Source organism: Phragmites australis, chromosome 2 (assembly GCF_958298935.1).
Source record: "Phragmites australis chromosome 2, lpPhrAust1.1, whole genome shotgun sequence".
Lineage (NCBI taxonomy): Eukaryota > Viridiplantae > Streptophyta > Magnoliopsida > Poales > Poaceae > Phragmites > Phragmites australis.
In genome coordinates, this window is record NC_084922.1 from 10,004,572 (window position 1) to 10,022,955 (window position 18,384).

The 18,384-nt window shown below is 40.5% G+C and overlaps 1 protein-coding gene across 7 annotated transcripts; it reads right to left on the bottom strand.

The window, feature by feature from the left end:
* Positions 1 to 1,957: 1,957 nt before the first annotated feature.
* On the bottom strand, positions 1,958 to 12,932 carry LOC133898905 (MADS-box transcription factor 3-like). Of its 7 annotated transcripts, none has more exons than XM_062339741.1 (10): positions 12,536 to 12,715; positions 12,099 to 12,361; positions 4,968 to 5,049; positions 3,487 to 3,548; positions 3,269 to 3,371; positions 2,985 to 3,026; positions 2,854 to 2,895; positions 2,583 to 2,752; positions 2,386 to 2,448; positions 1,958 to 2,279 (listed from the first exon to the last, which is right to left on the bottom strand). In XM_062339741.1, exons 1-9 carry the CDS (start codon positions 12,608 to 12,610, stop codon positions 2,430 to 2,432), a joined length of 858 nt encoding a protein of 285 aa, XP_062195725.1. In that variant the 5' UTR covers positions 12,611 to 12,715; the 3' UTR covers positions 1,958 to 2,279; positions 2,386 to 2,429. The 7 variants fall into 7 exon arrangements, with proteins under 7 accessions (XP_062195725.1, XP_062195701.1, XP_062195732.1 ...); XM_062339734.1 differs by having other exon boundaries at positions 1,961 to 2,279; positions 2,403 to 2,448; XM_062339756.1 differs by lacking the exon at positions 12,536 to 12,715 and adding an exon at positions 12,744 to 12,926 and having other exon boundaries at positions 1,963 to 2,279; positions 2,403 to 2,448.
* Between the last annotated feature and the right edge of the window lie 5,452 nt (positions 12,933 to 18,384).

Below are 18,384 nucleotides of genomic sequence, written 5' to 3' on the forward strand. Positions count from 1 at the left end.
GTTCATATTGTAGATCTGAATGTTCTAGGACTTTTTTGGCATACAAATCGCATCAAATTTGATCAATCACAAAGTCTCATTAAGAAATATAATTTTCATATAAAAATTATCCCTATCTAAATTCTTATAGAATGCTATGACTTTTTTTAAGATGTGTTGCACAGTGTGGTAACTAAGGTTCACAAATTCGTTTGGATTCTGAAAACTGGTCCTCGGCGGTAATCAAAAATACGTGATTACTGCGAAAACTGGTCAAAATTCGGTGAGAATTCGAATAAATTTACTCGGTCAAATTTGCAATCAGGGCAAATTCAGAACGAATCGACCAAATGATAACGGGTCAAATTCCACGGGTAATCGGTTTTCCCGTATTCACTACATTGACCATATTAACTAGTAACCGGTCAAATTTACCAATTTAAGAGCTCATTTCTCGGTAATCGGTGAAGTTAAAAAAAATGGTTTAATCTTGTAAAATCAATAACTAATTTATCTGAGCTTCAAATCAAATGAAACAAATTTTGTTGGTTTTTTTTAACATGATCTACATGATAAAAGTATTTATACTCATAAAAAGTTAAATATTTTCTATGAGAAAATGTATTTGCTAAACCTAGTTAAATGCATAGTTAACTCTTTGATAATCCAAAAATGCTGAAACCAATTTTGTTAGTCTTCTCAAATGATCATATGTCTTTTAAAAATGCATAAACTCATGAAATAGTTATTGTAATATGCAGGATTGTGTAAATGTGTTACAACTAGATTAATTTATAACTAACCTATTACACCTCCAAAATTGATGAAACCACTTTTATTAGTTTACTTATACTATTATTTATGTAATAAAAATAATGGTAGACATGAAAAAGTAATTACAGTGCTGTTTCTTAATATGTTCACTTTCTGCTTGTGAACTTTGTAAAAATCATGGAGAAATAATTAAAACCAATTTTAAAGATCCTCTTAAGATACGCTCTACATAAAAAAAAATTATGTGTTAGCATGTTATGGCTTTTCTTAATATAGGTTAATAAATGAGCTGGACGTTTCAAGTTTTTTTTTATCAAACTTTCTCACTATAGAATATGATGCAAATGACATTATTTTTGAATTTTTTCACAGAAGGTCTTAAAATTATCTCTAGTTTTCTTTTAGGATTTTTTTATTTGAATCAAATTCAAAAACTGGTCGTATTATGAAATCGGTGGGGACCGGTAAAATCGGTAATCGAGGTTATCAACCGGTAACCGACGAATTTTTTAACCTTGTCACCTGATGAGTGAACGATTTTTACACATCACTCATTCATCGGCGACATGTCACAAACTGCTATAAATGGTGGACCCTAACTTGTCGCTTTTTTATGGGGCAATGTTTATAAAAATCGCTTAGTAAATGGGTGATTTTTTCTTGTCACCTGTAAACGGGCGACATGCGCTTAGTTTCGTGAAATGGGCGTCTAATTTAACTAATTAACAAAAGGAAATGTTTTTTAAATAACAATTCGTATTTCGCGCACCGCTAGCTCTGGGCCGCGAGATTTGTGGCGAGCTCTTCCAGATGCATTTGGCCCGTTTGCTGCACGTCCCTTCACAGCAACGCCCCCGAAGTCCCGCACGCAGCCGCGTGCGTCCACCGTCCCACCGACGACGCCAAGGCCGAGACCACACCATTCCGCCCCGCCAACCGCACAGGCGCCGGCCCCGCGCGCACCTCGAGATCGCCTTCGTTGCACGCGCTGCGGGGGCATGATGGCCCGCGCCGTCCAACCCCAGCGATCGATTTGCCGGTCCGTCCGTGCCGCCACACGGACACGGCGGCTCGTCGACGGCATCAGCCAGGTGCACGCGCCGACGTCCGAGAGGAGTACTGGAAAACTAAACGACCACTGGACTGGACTACCAGAGTATGTACCTCTATCAGCGTAGATATGTACATATGATTAACAGGGGGGGAAAGGCAAAATTAATGGATCAAGCCTTAGTGTTTAGCATCTGATCGAACTTACATAAATTAGAGTACTTCAGCGGGCGTACCAGGATAGTAATATTACAGAATACAACTTGAGCACAATTGTACTGGCCGGTGGCAAGCCTCTTGCGATGAGCTAGCTAGCTGCTGCTGTGGAGCAACTAACACTGAACAAGTGCTTGCCGTGCGGACAGACGTTACAGTTATTTCACACTGAACAATACAGTTACTATTGTGCATGCATAGAACTACTTCATCTCAGACACATGATAACAGCTGCGTGGATGGGCGCATTCAGGTTTGATCTGCAAAATAAAGTATAGATGCAAGACAGTAAGAGTGCTGAATGAAGATACATATGCTGGTGCATATGTACTAGTCCTCATAGATTGAGTAGTTGGGATTACGCACTGGGTGGGTGTCTTTACCTAATGTGTGCGGTGTGTCCAGCAACACTAACTGAAGGGCTGTTGACTGCAGAGCAGAAAGAAACGAGATAATAAAACTGAAATAAACTAATGTCTCGAATATCAGTCAAAATATACAGTTACGTAGGCTTTAGAGGTACGAGCATATGTACATAAGTGCAAAAGGGAAACTGTTTTTACCCGAGTTGAAGGGTCGTTGGTTGCAGCTGATGGGAGTAAAGATGAGGCTGATGCATGATGCTCACTTGCAGGAAGTTTCTGGAGTCGTATGGGACCATGTGATCGTGTTCACTTGTTGATGGTGCCCCCAGCATGTTCATCGGCTGCTGACCCCTCTCGTTCTCAGTGACCTGCATGCACAAATCACTTGGATTTCAGTCATCACGGCATAATTAAAACATCCGAGACTCGACTTGCAACTAATCTCTGACGAACATGCTACTGTATTCACCTTGTTCCTCAAGTACATGTTGTCACTCTGTAGATCCATCTCCTGAAAATAAAAATCAATGAGCACCACATGTAATTTGGGGCGGGAAAAAAAGAAATAATGTCGGACGGGGAACACTAAATCTTACTAACCCTTTTCAGCATATACTCGACTTCAGCGTCTAACAGCTCATTCTGCAAGAAAGGCATTATTCATTACACAAGCACAACATCGAAACTAAATACACAAGGCATATTTGTGCCCCATATGTATGGATAGGCATTTCTAGTTCTCAAAAACTGCAAAGGGCCTGCTTTTTATAGGGAGGTCTGCACATGATTTTTCGGAATTCAGTTCAGGTTCTTAGAAATCCCCTGAGCAATTTCCATCGTGTATAACTGTACCACAGATATAATCGATGTTACATAATATATACCTTTCTAGCTCTAATCTTGGCTATGCCTTTCTCCAGCCTGCCCTCCAGCTGCTTAAGATCCCTGAGGCTCGTGGTGTTGATTGCATCTCCCACTAAGGTCCTACTAGATCATAGTACAAGTTAGACTGCATATACTACTCTTTTTCTTAATTAAGTCAAAATAAACTGAGACATGCATTTTTAAAATATATATTATGGTCTCATTTGAAAGCTGTTACCTGTTTGAGTTTTGCAAGCTACTGATCGTCTGGCGCAGCTTGGCGGACTCCTGCTGGTAGTACTGCATGTTTACAATATGAATGCATTCAGTAAGCAAATCTTTTGCTAATTTCGATTGGCAATTGACCTTACAATGAAGACAGAAGTATTAAAAAAAGAAACACTAAGTAATGTTAGACTTGTTTGAATTGAAAGGAGTTATTTATGATGTACTAGTGGTTTTTTTTTTTTTTTTTGCGAAACATTTATGATGTACTAGTTGGCCAGAAGTGAAATCACTAAAACTTGGTTGCACAGATAAGCTCCTAATGATTCCTGAATTACATTTAGGTTTTATTCATGTATACAAAATGAATATCTTTTTACATAAAAACTCAAGCACGGGGAAAGACGTTCCCTGACTTTGTCTTAATAAAGGAGAATACCGAACCTTTTAGAGAAGTACTCACACGCGCGACTTACGAGCAATCAGGTTCGAGCCTGGGTGGGCAGCATCTTAAATGAAGGCTCAAACAATCGAGTTATTGCTCGGTTTATTTTTTTTACAAAAGAAGTGTGCCATTTCTCAGGATTTCCTTATATGAATATATAACGACAAGATCTTCAAATTGGCTACATAAATATGCCCTGCAGTAAGCAAGTGCATAGGCAAGCCATTCGAAAACATTCAGGAGTACATAGGCAAGCCATATGAAATTATTAGACTTTACTTTATGATCCTCCACGCATCCATAAATTCAGATACCCATATGTCATATCAGATGGTCGTGCATCAATCTGGGTTTTCTTTTATTAAGTAGCATTATTTGTATATTAATATTTCGTGTTGAGCCAGGGAAAATAACCTGTAGAAACTGCTAGAGTTGGACGATATATATTAGCTCGGAGTACTATTTGGATTGTTATACTTTATATAAAGCCGAAAATATGGTCAAACTCAGTGTGTTGACCTTGCGTAATCAATCGGGGAATGAACTCATTGTATGTTGGGCCTGTTTGGTTGTGTACATAATATATCAAAAGACAACATGCGTGAGTACATGACTGATCAGAAAATTCCTTTTTTTCTGCGTGCACGGATTTTGTGGAGTTTCTTCTCTGTTGGTGCACAGATTTTGTTCGTTTTGTCTAACATTTCTCCATCCCCGGCCCATGCTTTCCTAGCATAAAATTGTGATATAGGTCTATCAGAAAATACTCTATGATCCGCTGGATCGAACACAGAGGATCCTGAGAGTCAGTACTGCTTCAGTGTAATAACCATTGTGTCATGCCCATACTTTCTGCTCAGAATTTCTCGTCTGAAGATTTTGCTCAGAGAAATCATGTTTGGCGTTGAAGAACAGTAAAAGGGAATGTTGACAATACTTGCATTCAAAGATTTCTCCTAGACTACGTACTAGAGTTCTGAATTGACCACTCCACTCACATCCAAGAGTCAACTCAAAAAATTGTTTGACTGAGATTGACATGATTTTACCTGGGCATTGACTTCTGCAACCGTGCCAGAGTTGGAGCTGTCACTGCTGGCCTTTTTGTACCTCTCAATGGTGGCCTTCACACTGCAAAGTTAAGGTGTTCACTATTGGAGTCAGTACACACGCTTGCCGAAGGAAATTAAAGAAAGCAATATAATCACATGTACATAAGCAGTTAGCTGTTTCAGAGTAATATATTCATATGATAATTCACAACCATGTATACCCAGCAGATAGCAGATAGCAGAAAGATATGTTTTGCCAATATATATATAATATGCAAAGTTATGACTTACGAGCTAATGAAATGTTTTGATACTTTTGAAGAAAAAAAAAGGGAAAAATGTTTAAACGTGACATGATTCCCAATGTACTATCCAGCAAGTTAAAATTGCTGCCCAAGGTTGTTGAATATCTTCACGATCACTATTCAAAGGAGACCAACAACAGTATGCTGAATGCTCTCTGCTGGTCCTTTATGCCTTCAAGAGTAAAAGGAGAAGCAGCCCATACAATGCAAGCAAGAGACCGAATAGTATAATTCAATATCATAGAACGCATTGGTCCGAAGTCTGTGCTATCACAACTCACAAGTCTTCATGAGATAAGCTGCTAGCTAGATAGGTTTTTTTTCTAGCTTTTTTCTGAAAAAAAGTCAAAAGTTATCCAAACGGTTGGTTTTTGGCTTCGATTTTTGATAGCTTTTGGTTGGCTGAGCAAGCGGTTGTCGCTAAAATGAATTAGAAGCTGAGAAGCAGTCTCAGATGAGCTTTTCTGATTTTTGGTATGTTGAGAAGTTAAAAATTTATTGTAAAAACCAACAATCAAATTTTAACAGTTACAACCGCTTCCCTAGCTAAGCAGAAGCTCTAAAGCCACATTCTATCCCAATGGGGCCTAAGGCTTCAGAGCTTCTCTATGGTACAATACACCATCCAGTCTTCAGGCTACTCACAATAGGTAGTGGTATGCATGATAAATCACTGTAGGTACCGAGAATCTCTCTTCTTTCAACTTCAAATTAACAAGTAGAAAAGAAAGACGCATCTATATATCCAATCTTTATGTGAATTATCCACAGCTACAAGGTTCTCCAAAAGAAAAAGAAAAAACAACAGAAGGCCTGCAAGCTGAGAAGGTAACAGTAGTGGGGAAACACTGGATGCTGAAAATGCTTATGTGAAAACATAACAACAACGAACAATTAGATTAGCACCGGCGGATTTTAATTTGGATCCACATGTGTGCATTTTCCCTAAAATTTAAGCACTCCTCAAATGTAGTTTACTTATAATTTTATGGATTATTTCGATATATAGATGAATGCACCCTTTACATTTCCTTACATATAGCAACCTCTGATATTGCACATTGTACAGTCTAACAAAAGAAAGCCATACAAAACTTATTCTTGCACGGTTATTCTCACATTTCGTGTATGCAGCTGGAGACACCAGCCGTTCAGGTCGTCACCTCATGTGCATCTCACTCTATATCTTTTTATCCAGTTACAGAGATGAGTGCTTTTTTACAAAGAAAATAAATAATTGGATGTGTTTAACAAATTCCAATTCATATATACATGCATTACATTTTTCTCTAAAAAAGAAAAGTTCAGCAAAAGGAAAAGAATTGTGTAGTTGATATTAGTTTTAGTTGTTTTGTTATTACTTTAGATATCTTTTCAGATAGTTATTACGGGAGCTATATCATATATAGTGGATGAGGGACTGTCAATCTTGCAATATACAGATGACACTATCATTTTCATAGACCATAATCTAGAGCAAACTAAAAATATGAAACTCCTACTAGGTATCTTTAAGTAGCTCTCTGGGCTTAAGATCAACTTTCACAAGAGCAAACTTCTATATTATGGGGAGGCAAAGGAAATGGAAGATCAATACATATATCTTTTTGGGTGCAATACTGGGTCTTACCCTTTCAGGTATCTGAGCATTCCCATGTATCATCGCAAACTTCGCAATTCTGATTGGAGGAAGGTTGAAGAACATTTCAAACAACGACTTTGTAGTAGGAAAGGCAAACATATGTCAGCAGGGGGTAGACTAGTATTGATTAACTCTGTCCTATCCAGTTTGCTAATGTTCATGATGTCTTTCTTTAAAATTTCATGCGATGTTCTCAAAAGATTGGATTATTTAAGATCCATATTCTTTTGGTAGTACGATAACCACAGAAAAGAAATATATACTCACCAAATGGAATATCTTGTGTCAACCTAGAGACCAAAGAGGGTTAGGAATAATTGGTCTGTCAACCCAAAATAAAAGCATCTTAAGTAAATGGTTATTCAAACTCCTCAATGAAGACAGAGTTTGACAGCAACTACTCAGGAATAAATACTTAGGGAGCAAAAGCCTCACACAGGTGGATGGTCAACCGGAGATTCCTATTTCTAGAGTGGACTAATAAAAGTCAAACAGGAGCTCTTACAGTGGGGTACATTCCAAATAGGGGATGGAACCCAAATGGTTAGGCTCCACAATTCTTAGCAAACAACACCCCTCTTTGTATCATATTGTGAGGCACAAAATGCTATAATAGCATGTGTTATGAGCACTATACCGCTCTACATATCTTTTCACAGACCGATTATAGGAGACAAATTGGCAGCTTGGCATGATTTAGTATCTAAACTAGTCAATATACAACTTAATGGTGGAAGTGATGTTTTTAAATAGGACCTACATACTAGTGAACAATTTTCTATCCGCTCTATGTATTGACAAATGACAAATACTGGCATTTACTTTTCCAATAGCTTTTTATGGCATCTGAAACTCCCTTTAAAGATCAAGATTTTTCTTCTGTATATACAACAAGGAGTGATCTTGACTAAAGATAATTTAGCAAAACAATATTGGAATGGGGATCTAAAATGTGGCTTTTGTAATCAATGTGAAAGCATACAACACTTGTTCTTTGATTTTTATTTTGCTAAATCTATTTGGCGTGTGTATCAAATTTGCTATTAATATTGACACACCTAGGAGTATCAGTCAAATGATATGGGTGGCCCAGAGGTGTTGGGCAAAAACATAAGAATGCCATGTTTGTCAGGGTAGTTGCCCTATGTTGGGCAATATGGCTATGTCAAAATAATATCACCTTTAACGAAAAACCAATCACATTTTTTTGTAGGGTATTTTCGGAAGAACCTATTGGCTAAGGTACTTAGAGCCTGTTGCAGAAGGAGGAGTATAGGAGCACTATACGCACATCATGCTAAAGATTGGAAGTGGTTTTGATGGATATCTTCTTCAAGAATGAGTGATGATTTAGTAATAGACTAGATGGTGGCTGATTTGTTACCATGCAGATTGTTTTCATATTCCCATTACAAAGATTGTATTACTGCAACAATGATGTAATAATGAATCAGGTTGTGTGTATTGAACAATGCAGATACCGGTAACTATTTCCTTTATCTAAAAAATCTTTTCAGATAGTTCAATATTCCAAGCATCTGAGGGACAAACGGGTTTCAGTTGCATTCCTCAAACATAATTTTGAAGACAAAAAAAATCAAGAATTTTGGTAATAGCCTTGACTTTCTTGATTGGAAGTAAAACATACAATTTTATCGAACAAAACTGGGCATGAAATTTTGCTGTGATAAGAACAACCATATCTATATATACTGATCACTTCTTACGAAAACATTGAAGACCCTATAAGCTTAAGGAATTGGACTACTTTTTTACTGATAGAAAACTAGAACACATAGGAGAAAGCGGATTGTTTTTAAATTTTTAATAAAATAAGAATGTGCCCAAATTGAAGTTCAAGAGAACTTGAACCTAAGTGGTGGGTGAGTATACACCCACAATTCTTATTATTTGAGCTAGGCTCTGTTCCTTAAAGAATTGAACGCCATCACTCTATATATTTCAGGAAGATTCTTATGCTATAGATCAGTTCCTTCACTGCTATTTTTTCAAGTAAGATAATTCCACCATTATTAATTTTAGAAAATAGCACTTCACTATAATTTATGTTTCTTATTCAGATTGCTAGTTAGGCGACGTAAACCCAAACATAATAAAAATGCAGATTATCAGAGAAAGAAGAACAGCTAGCCACCAAAAGGATGAACCTAACCAGATAGTAACACGTCAGCCTAAATTTACGAACATACACACACATATATATATACCAGAGAGAAAAAAAAGGACTTTCCTAACATAGAAATAGATTAGATAGATGCAGTATGCTAGGTAGGTAGTGATCATTGCATACCAAACGTTTCCAGAAATCTCTCAAAAGATATTCTTCAAAGATGTTTTGTTTTTGCTGCTGACTATTGACTGCTCTGCTCATATCTTTTCACCACATCCTTGAAGTTCTTTATATATCCACACATACAACACACATACAAAAATATGCAAGATGCCGCATAAAATACCCAACAAACTAACAATCATACAAATTAAAGAACAGACCCCCTCCGTCCGAAAGATCATTAAGCAGGCCAAGAGGTGCTTGAGCAAAGCAGCATGTCACATCACAAGGAGGCCCTGCTCCAAGGACCATGAACTACTGCAATGCAACCACTCACATCTCTCTGAGACTCCTCGCCAAACAGATGAAACCTTAGCATTCTCGAGAGTCCTGTTGGCTGGCCAGTGTTCATGTACCCGGAACAAGATTTCACATGATTGGGTGGGAACAGTGAGCATGTTTTACCCAATGGGCAAAGGAGGGCAGCAAGCCGGCCAGCAGCACACAACGCAACACGATGCAACAGCGTCCTAGCTAGTCCCTTGGCTTTTACCCAGGCCTTAACAACTCTGACGACCAAGCCACCAGCTTTCTTTACTCCTCGTGTGACGAGTCTCCCGAGACGATGCAGGCCCGGCCAGTACTCCTGCTGCCCATGCCATTGGCTGGCACACAGCCACAGGCACAGACCCATGAACAAATGGAAAAGTGCTTTGCATGCTGCTGCTTCATCTTATTGAGAGTTGAAACAGTGGATGCATGGCCACGTGTCACTCTTAAAGCAGATTATTTGTACTCCTAGCATGCTGTGCAATTCTTGCCTTCCGGAAGAAATAACGGGAGAAAGTGACCCCCAAAAGAATCATGGAAAAATTAAACATCATTACTACTAATAATTAGTGCACCTGTATTTGTCACTTTTTTTGCCCCCTCCAATGAATAGGAAAATTGATCTCCATTTTTTGTTTCTACTTCTTGCATGCATTAGGCAAACCCCCTTTTTTGGAAAGAAAATTACATTTGCTTATATCACTTAATTTCTTATGTAAACAACTAATTCATAAGATTCATACATGTTTGATCGGTTGTCATTTACTTTGGCAAGTGGGCAACCGTGTCAACGAATTCATAATGGTATTGTTGTTTATTAGTCATAAACATATTTCTTTATTTTAAGAATAAAACAACTGTTTGGTTTGTTTTCCAAACATACAATTATAGTCATGAGAAAATCTGAGTAAATGATTTATCTGGTTTATTTGCATCATCATATTATTATTGTGTGTTTGCATTCACACTAACAGACCCAATTTTTTGCGAACTTTATTTCTTCGTTTGCATGAACATTAGGAGCTTGCATGAATGTAAAAAATATTCTGTTTTGAGACAGCCATGCATACAAATATCTAACATACCCTTCCTTTATGTAAACCACTTCAGTAATGCCGAAATTCACACACATACCCAACTGCTCCCTCCGTTCAACAATACAAGACATATTTTGTTTTGCCTTGGTCTTCAAAGTTAGACTTTGATCATTGTTTTTTCATAAAATATATAGTTTATGGCTACAAAATCAATATAGTGTGAAAAAGTTTTAAAATATGAATCTAGCTGTATAATTTTTATATATTAAATACTTGTAATTTGGTTAATTATTGATAAAAATATTTGAAGTTTGACATTTCAAAATAAAATATGTCTTGTAGTTTTGAACGGAGAGAGTACTTTACTTCAAAATGTTCTTTGCTGTTCTTTCTTTGTGTTTGGCTCCTCATGAAAAGTACAGTCTTGGTGTCAGGAGCATCAAGAACGACTCTCGTGAAGGCGCTCGGGCAAAAATTTGCACCGCACAGTCACACACATGGATGTGATGCGATGAGAGAGAGAGAGAGAGAGAGAGAGAGAGAGAGAGAGAGAGAGAGAGAGAGATGCACATGGGATGAAGCCCTAACCCTTGGCTGGAAACAGAAGGAGAGATGATGCAAAAGAAACTGAAGGGTGGCTAGTTCCTTTCTCTCTCTTCCTTGTTACCTCTCACATACACTTACATGGACACATACATGTACCATACTGAATAAATTGGCTCGTACCATACTAGCTACTACATCAAGGAGGAGCAACCGACACTAGCAAAACACCACTTGCAGTTGCAGCTAGATCTGCTTCTACACAAGCAAAGATACAAAAGGGAAAGGAGGGAGAAGGGAACCCAAGGATGCCTTATATTTTGTGTGCCAATATGCTTTGATATTACATATCATGAGGTGTGTGAGATCTAAAGCTTCCATCTCTCTCTCTCTCTCTCTCTCTCTCTCTCTCTCTCTACAGCTTGTCACACACATGCATGAGGGAGAAGGTAGCAGAGGGAGAAAGGAGAGAGCATAAATACAGCAAGAAGAGAGCAGGACCACCAGGCCAAAGAAGCTCTCTCACACATGAAAGGCTGAGGACATGTACACATACTACACACAGCAAGCTCTGTACTGGATCTATCTAAACATCTAACTCTCCTCACCTCACCTTACCTCACAGGAGCACAAGGGAAAGCAGGAAAAAACACAAAGCATGCACGAAGAAACTGTTACAATTTCTTTCCCCTTGTTACTCCTCTCAGGAACACCAAAATGAACAAGACAGTTTATAACAGAAGTAACAAAAGATGCAGCTCCCATTTGATCCTCACCACCCTTTGCCTCAAGAAAGCTAGGAGCAAACTTGCTCCAATTTGGACAAGAAACTGGAAAATGAAAAGAAACAGCATGCGTAGCATGTAGGATCTAAGATATATGTATGCATATGCATAGCCTTTCTTTGGTGTTATAAATATGCATATGTATATATGTACGTGTGTATGTAGTTGGGAACTTGAGAGGACATCTCATCACCTGTTGTTGGCGTACTCGTAGAGGCGGCCGCGGCTGGAGAAGACGATGAGCGCGATCTCGGCGTCGCAGAGCACCGAGAGCTCGTACGCCTTCTTGAGGAGGCCGTTGCGGCGCTTGCAGAAGGTGACCTGCCTGTTGGTCGTGTTCTCGATGCGCTTGATCTCGATCTTTCCCCTCCCTGGCTTGTCGCTCCCGGCCGACGGCCCCGAGCCGGCCGGCGCCTGCTGCTCTTTCACATTGGACGGCCCACAGCTCAAATCAGTCTGAACAGGCAGGACAAACAAATCAACAAGTGCAAAAAATATACACGGGAAATTGACAAAATCAAATAAAACTTCCTAAGAGAGGAGGCATGCATGCAGCTACGATCTTTCTTCCTTTCTTTAGTTTCTAGTTGTCTGGGTGTATCAAAATTCAGAAGGAAAGTAGTGGCATACACATGATCCATTTCCTATCTTGCACTTTGCCTGTTGTGGTGTGTTTTGTAAAAGATTGGAGACCTTAGCCGCCATGTATCTTCCTCTTATTGCCTCTTCTAGCTAGATCCTTACAACATAGCAACCAAGATTCTACTACCTATACAGATGATGCAAAGAGAGAAAGGATTCGAAGCTGATTTCCAGAAGCAAGACAAGAGGCAATTACCATCATGTTCAGCATGGATGGTATGCAAGTGCCTCTTTGGGCACCAGAGGAAAAGAGATCCAGAGAGGGAAAGAGCGAAGTGTGTGGGATAGGAGGAAGAAGGGGAAGAGGAGGTGAGGTATTAAAGAGAGAGAGGTGGTGAGGGAAGGGGAAGGCATATAAGGTGCAGTTAGCAGCAGCAACTGTAGTGGCCAGCCAATTCCTATGGCCCTTGCTGTTCCCCTTCAATTCAGACTTGCATTACTCCAGGGCCTTTTGGATTTACCATTTCCATTTCCATTTCTTTCCCTCCTCTTTAGTTACTCTTTGATCTCTCTGCTTGTGGCTGGTGTCAGGTCTCCACATCCATACCTCAGCATGTAAGCTGTAGTAACTCAGAGAGCTAGAGTAACTTGGAGGGATTGCTTTGTTTGTATTGGTACACTGTTACCCGAAAAACCATGCTGCAGCAATGCTATTTCTTGATTTCCTCTTTCCGGTTTGCACTTTCAGTAGGAAGAGTGAAAGACACTTGTATCTAGGATTGATCCACTTGTAACTGCTATGACATGTTAAGCTAGGCTTGCTTAGACAAAAGAATTCAGTAGCATGACTGGTGGTGGAATTTGCAGTTCATAAATCCTTGTTTTCCTTCTACCTTCAGTTTTGTGCGTAGTTTGTGATCGGATCATCAGAGTGAGAGTACAAGGCATACATGAGACATTGTGTGGCCTATACTATCCCCATGAGACACCGCACAAACACTGTCCCATTTCTGTTTGGCACATATGTATGATTCAGAGACAATGGCTAAGCTTAAGTCCTCCTTCCAGCAACATCCTATTTATTCCAGCTAGCTCTCATTTCAGTTGCTCTCATGGGGCCCTAGCTATTAGCCCAACCCTGGCCCTCCCCACGTAACGTCTTGGATGCATCACGCTTCCTTTCCCACCATGGCCACCCTCTTCCGATCCACTCACCCGGCCATCTCCATCACCGGCCTGGGCCACTGATGCATGGTCATGTACATTCGTACTGCCGTCGCTTCGCCTGATCTCAACTATCCCCATGAGACCCCGCACAAACACTATCCACCCTTGCCACTTGTCGAAATTTCAGGGTAATTTACGCATCCGTTGCGTCACTTTCGGTCCGGTGGTAGCACGCCCTCGATTAATGTGTCATCCCGAAGTTACCATTCCATGGGCTGCCCTAATCTACATCTTAACAGTGTCAATATAAGTTGGTGTTATGGAGCCATCAGAGTTGGAACACGTGATTCCCAACTGTGATATTTACTATTGCCACTAGCACATACTTGACTCATTAGACGAGAGTATGCCTTTAGTTTTGTGGTTTGTTGGCCTTTTGCCGCCTTCTTTTTGTTGGGGAGGCGTTGTTCTCTATCTGTTTTTCTCTGTACCTTTCGTCTGTTAGAATTTTCTGTATTTAATATAATGGGTAGTTCTCATGTCAATTTCGTTTAAAAAAAGCACGTACTTAACTCCAGTGGACTATCTGCAGGGTTGGACCGACAGTTTAGCTGCTAAGACACTTTTCAAGAGGAGATTTTTCCCCCTCTCAAAATGGAGCAAGAAAGTTCAAAATTTGTCGGAAAAAGTTCTGGTCTTCTGGACTTTCAAGCTTAATAACTTCCTTTAATATTATTAGCTGCCTGACTTTTATAGGCCTGCCTTTCCTGTGTACGCATAAGGAGCAAAGCCATGACGGCTGTTAGAATTGGCCACAATTATTCAGCAAATGCAGGCAGTTGTTTTGTTTCTGCAAGAATTGTTGCCAGTCTCAAGTCACTAGACCCCTGTGGTTGTATATTACAAAAGCATACATGCATGCCCCCCCCCCCCCCCCCAAAATCCTGTACCTGAAAAGAAGACACTAACTAAATAGTGGCACATCATTTCAGAGAGATTTATGCAGTTTATTTGGAGGCAGTTGGAGTCCAAATCACAAGGGAAAAAGAGTCTTTAACTAGCTTAGGGCAGAGAGAATCAGACAATTACAAAAAATAAATTTATGTAGCATCAAATCAACTTACTCGCGAGTTGGGATCAAATCAGAAAAGGTTGTCTCCCTACATTTGGCACTTGCCAGAAGGACTGAAAGGTACTACTGATTGAACTGAACCATGGTGATCTGATATGAAACCTAAACGTCCAATCGAACACTGGAGATCGGTGGTTGACCTGCGAACACATGCCATTAATTACAGGTGCCTCGGCACAAATTTTTGGGTCACCTGTATATTCAACATCTTCTATGTAGTTGTGTTTGGTGAATAACTATGTGCCCTCTGCCTTCGCGGCCAGTAACGTTTGGTCTGCTCTGCTGAAGTTAATCTCTACCCATGATGTTCAATGACAAAACTTCAGTGTTGGAATGTTTGTAGTCTGAACGTGACCATAAGACGAGATGCAGTCCATAAAATGGTCAGTGTTGTGCGTGCTAATGTTGTATGCCTGCAGGAGACTAAGATGGGCCACTTTGATGATGGTTTGGTGGCTCAAACTTTGGGGTGAAGGTTCTCGGTTAATTACTCATTTGCAGTAGCAGACGAGACGAGGGGAGGGATGTTGATCACAATGGATGAGACGAGATTGCAATTACTCTCATCCACGAAATCGGACAATACTTTGACAATGACTATAAGGCACATGGATGACGGAACGGAATGGAGCCTAACAACAGTGTATGGTCTGGAAGGGGAAGCTGACAAGGTGAGATTCATGGATGAGCTCAAGGAAGTTAAAAACGCAGCAAGTTCAAGGTGGCTTGTTGTTGAAGACTTCAACTTAATTTACAGAACCTCCGATAAGAATAATAAGAGGCTTAATAGAGGTCAAATGAATAGTTTCAGAGAAACTATTGATGAGCTATGCTGGAAAGAAATTGAACTGCATGGCCGCAAATTCACCTGGACGAGCGAGCAGGACAGTCCTACCATGACACGTATCGACGTATTGTTCTGTTCTTCTGAGTGGGATCTGCTCTTCCCCATGGCCACCCTTACTGCTACCACTTCAACTCTTTAGGATCACTGCCTCCTGGTGCTGCACGGTAACACAGGTTTTAGAAAGCACAACGGGTTCAGGTTTGAGACCTTTTGGCTAGCCATGCCAGGCTTTCAAGGAGTTGTGTAGGAGGCATGGAACAAGCTGGTCAGGACTGCAGACGCCATGAGGCTTCTCCAGATCAAGCTTTTGTGCACGGCCAAAGCTCTGCGAAAATGGGATAGGTCTAGCATTGGCAACATTAGGTTGCAGATGGAGGTGGTTAAGTGGGTGCTAAACATGCTTGATGTCACTTAGGAATCAAGAAACCTCACACCTTTGGAGCTTGGTTTTAGAGAAAGAATCAAAAGCAAGTTCCTGGGGCTCATGGCTATTCAGAAGATCAAAGTTAGGCAATGTGCAAGAATGACATGTATTATAATAGCTGACGCCTGCACTAGATTGTTTCACCTATATGCAAACGAAAGGAAGAGGAAAAATCACATCCATATGCTAAAAACTACCGAAGTGGTCACGGACTTTAGGCCGGTTAGCTTAATTCACAGCTTCGCAAAGGTGTTCTCCAAGATCTTATCCAACCACCTCAAGATACACTTACATAAAATTATCTCTAACTGTCAGAGCGCTTTTGTCCGCGGGAGGAGTATACACGATAGCTTCCTTCATATGCAGTCCCTAATAAAAGATTTGCATAGAAAATAGAAGCCTGCCCTTTTCCTCAAGATAGACATAAGCAAGGCTTTTGACTCAGTGCTTTGGCATTACCTCATTGAGATTATGCAACACTTTGATTTCGAACCGAGGTGGATGGAGTGGATTTGCCTTGCCTTGGGCTCTAGGTCATCAAGGGTTCTCCTTAACAGTGCCCCAAGCATACCAATCCAGCATAGAAGAGGACTTTGCCAGGGAAACCTGCTCTCACCTATGCTCTTTGCTATAGCTATGGAACCCCTACACAAAATCTTGAATTTAGCAAAAGAGAGGAATTTTTCTCTTTGGTTCACCCCAAATCCAGGACCTTTGAATCTACTTTTTATGCTGATGATGCCACATTTGTGATTAATCCAAAGAAAAAGGAGTTCTAGGCTATTAGAGATCCGTTGCATTTGTTTGGTGTCACGACAGGACATCACAAAAACGTTGGGAAGACATAATTGTACCTGATCAGGTGTGGTGGGTTAAACCTTGATGAGTTGTTACAGGATTTCCCAGTGAATGTTAAGCGCTTTCTGTGCAAGTACCTGGGCTTGCCATTGCAACTTGCGTAAGTTTCGCAAGGTTGACTTCTAACCACTGGTTGACAAAATATCGGGAAGATTACCGGGTTGGCAGGGCAGACACCTTACAAAGGCAGGCATAATAGAGCTAACGAATACTATGTTGACATCCATAGTGATTTATCATTCCACAATTTCCAAGCTTCTGAAATGGCTTATAAAAACGATTGACAAGATACGAAAGTGATTCATTTGGTCGGGAGCACAAGACAACGAAGGAAGAAGTTGCAATCTAGTTAATTGGGAAGTAATGTGCAAGCCGAAAAGACCAGGTGGGGCGGGAATTCTGGACCTTGAACGTTTTTGCCGTGCTCTTCGGATGAGATGGCCTTGGTTCTCATGGACTGATCTGGACAGGCCATGGCTCCCCTTTCATGTGCAGCTAGATAATAATGAAAAGGGGCTTTTTGTGGCATCAACAGTCCTCCAAATTGTAGATGGGAGCAAGGCACGGTTCTGGATAGACAACTGGCTATGCCATTGCTCCTTAACTAGCCTTGCGCCAAACTTATATAGCATCACAAGATACAAAAACTGATCTGTGCTGCAGGAGGTTACTAACTCTAGGTGGATCTCTAACCTAAAGATTATTCATATCGTGCAACTGATGTAGGAGTTTGTCATAGTTTGGACGATACTACAGGGAGTTGTTTTGCAGCTGGGACAACAGGATATGGTCACTTAGAGATGGTCATCCACCGGAACCTACACAGCTAAGTCTACGTATGAGATTTAGTTCAGCGGCGCAAGCCTTCCTTTACATGACACTTTTTTATGGAAGGCAACCGTAGAACCAAAAGTGTATTTTTTCACGTGGACGACCATGCATGGCAAATTGCTCATGGCTCTTGGAGTCAAGAGGGATGGACAATGGGGTTGTGTGTGCCCTATGCCTCCAGCAGCCGGAAATGGCTGCTCACCTCCTCCTTCAATGCTCCTACGCCAAGCATGTTACCTCCCAGGTTTGGCTTTGGTGCGGTCTTGTAGGAACCTTTGAGGTTGCTGAGTTGGAGGCAACTCTCTCGGAGTGGTTGCACAAGGTAGCGGTGTCAGGACCAAGTATGAAGCAGTTGGGGCAATCCAATACACTTGGCGGAACATTTGGAAAGAACAAAATTGATGCTTGTTTGATGGTCACGAAGAGGACTACATGAGGGTGGCAGTCATAGCAAAGGAGGACATCAACAATTGGCACATGGCCCTGACACATGAAACACAAGAGGAGTAGAGGTTTTGGTCTCGCCGAACTTCATGTTGTCTTTTTAAGTTTTTCTCTACTCTATCTGTTGGCTGGCAGCTGCGAGCTGCCATCATAAACTTGAACTCTGTTTTCTTTCCCTACCGAAATGAATTGGC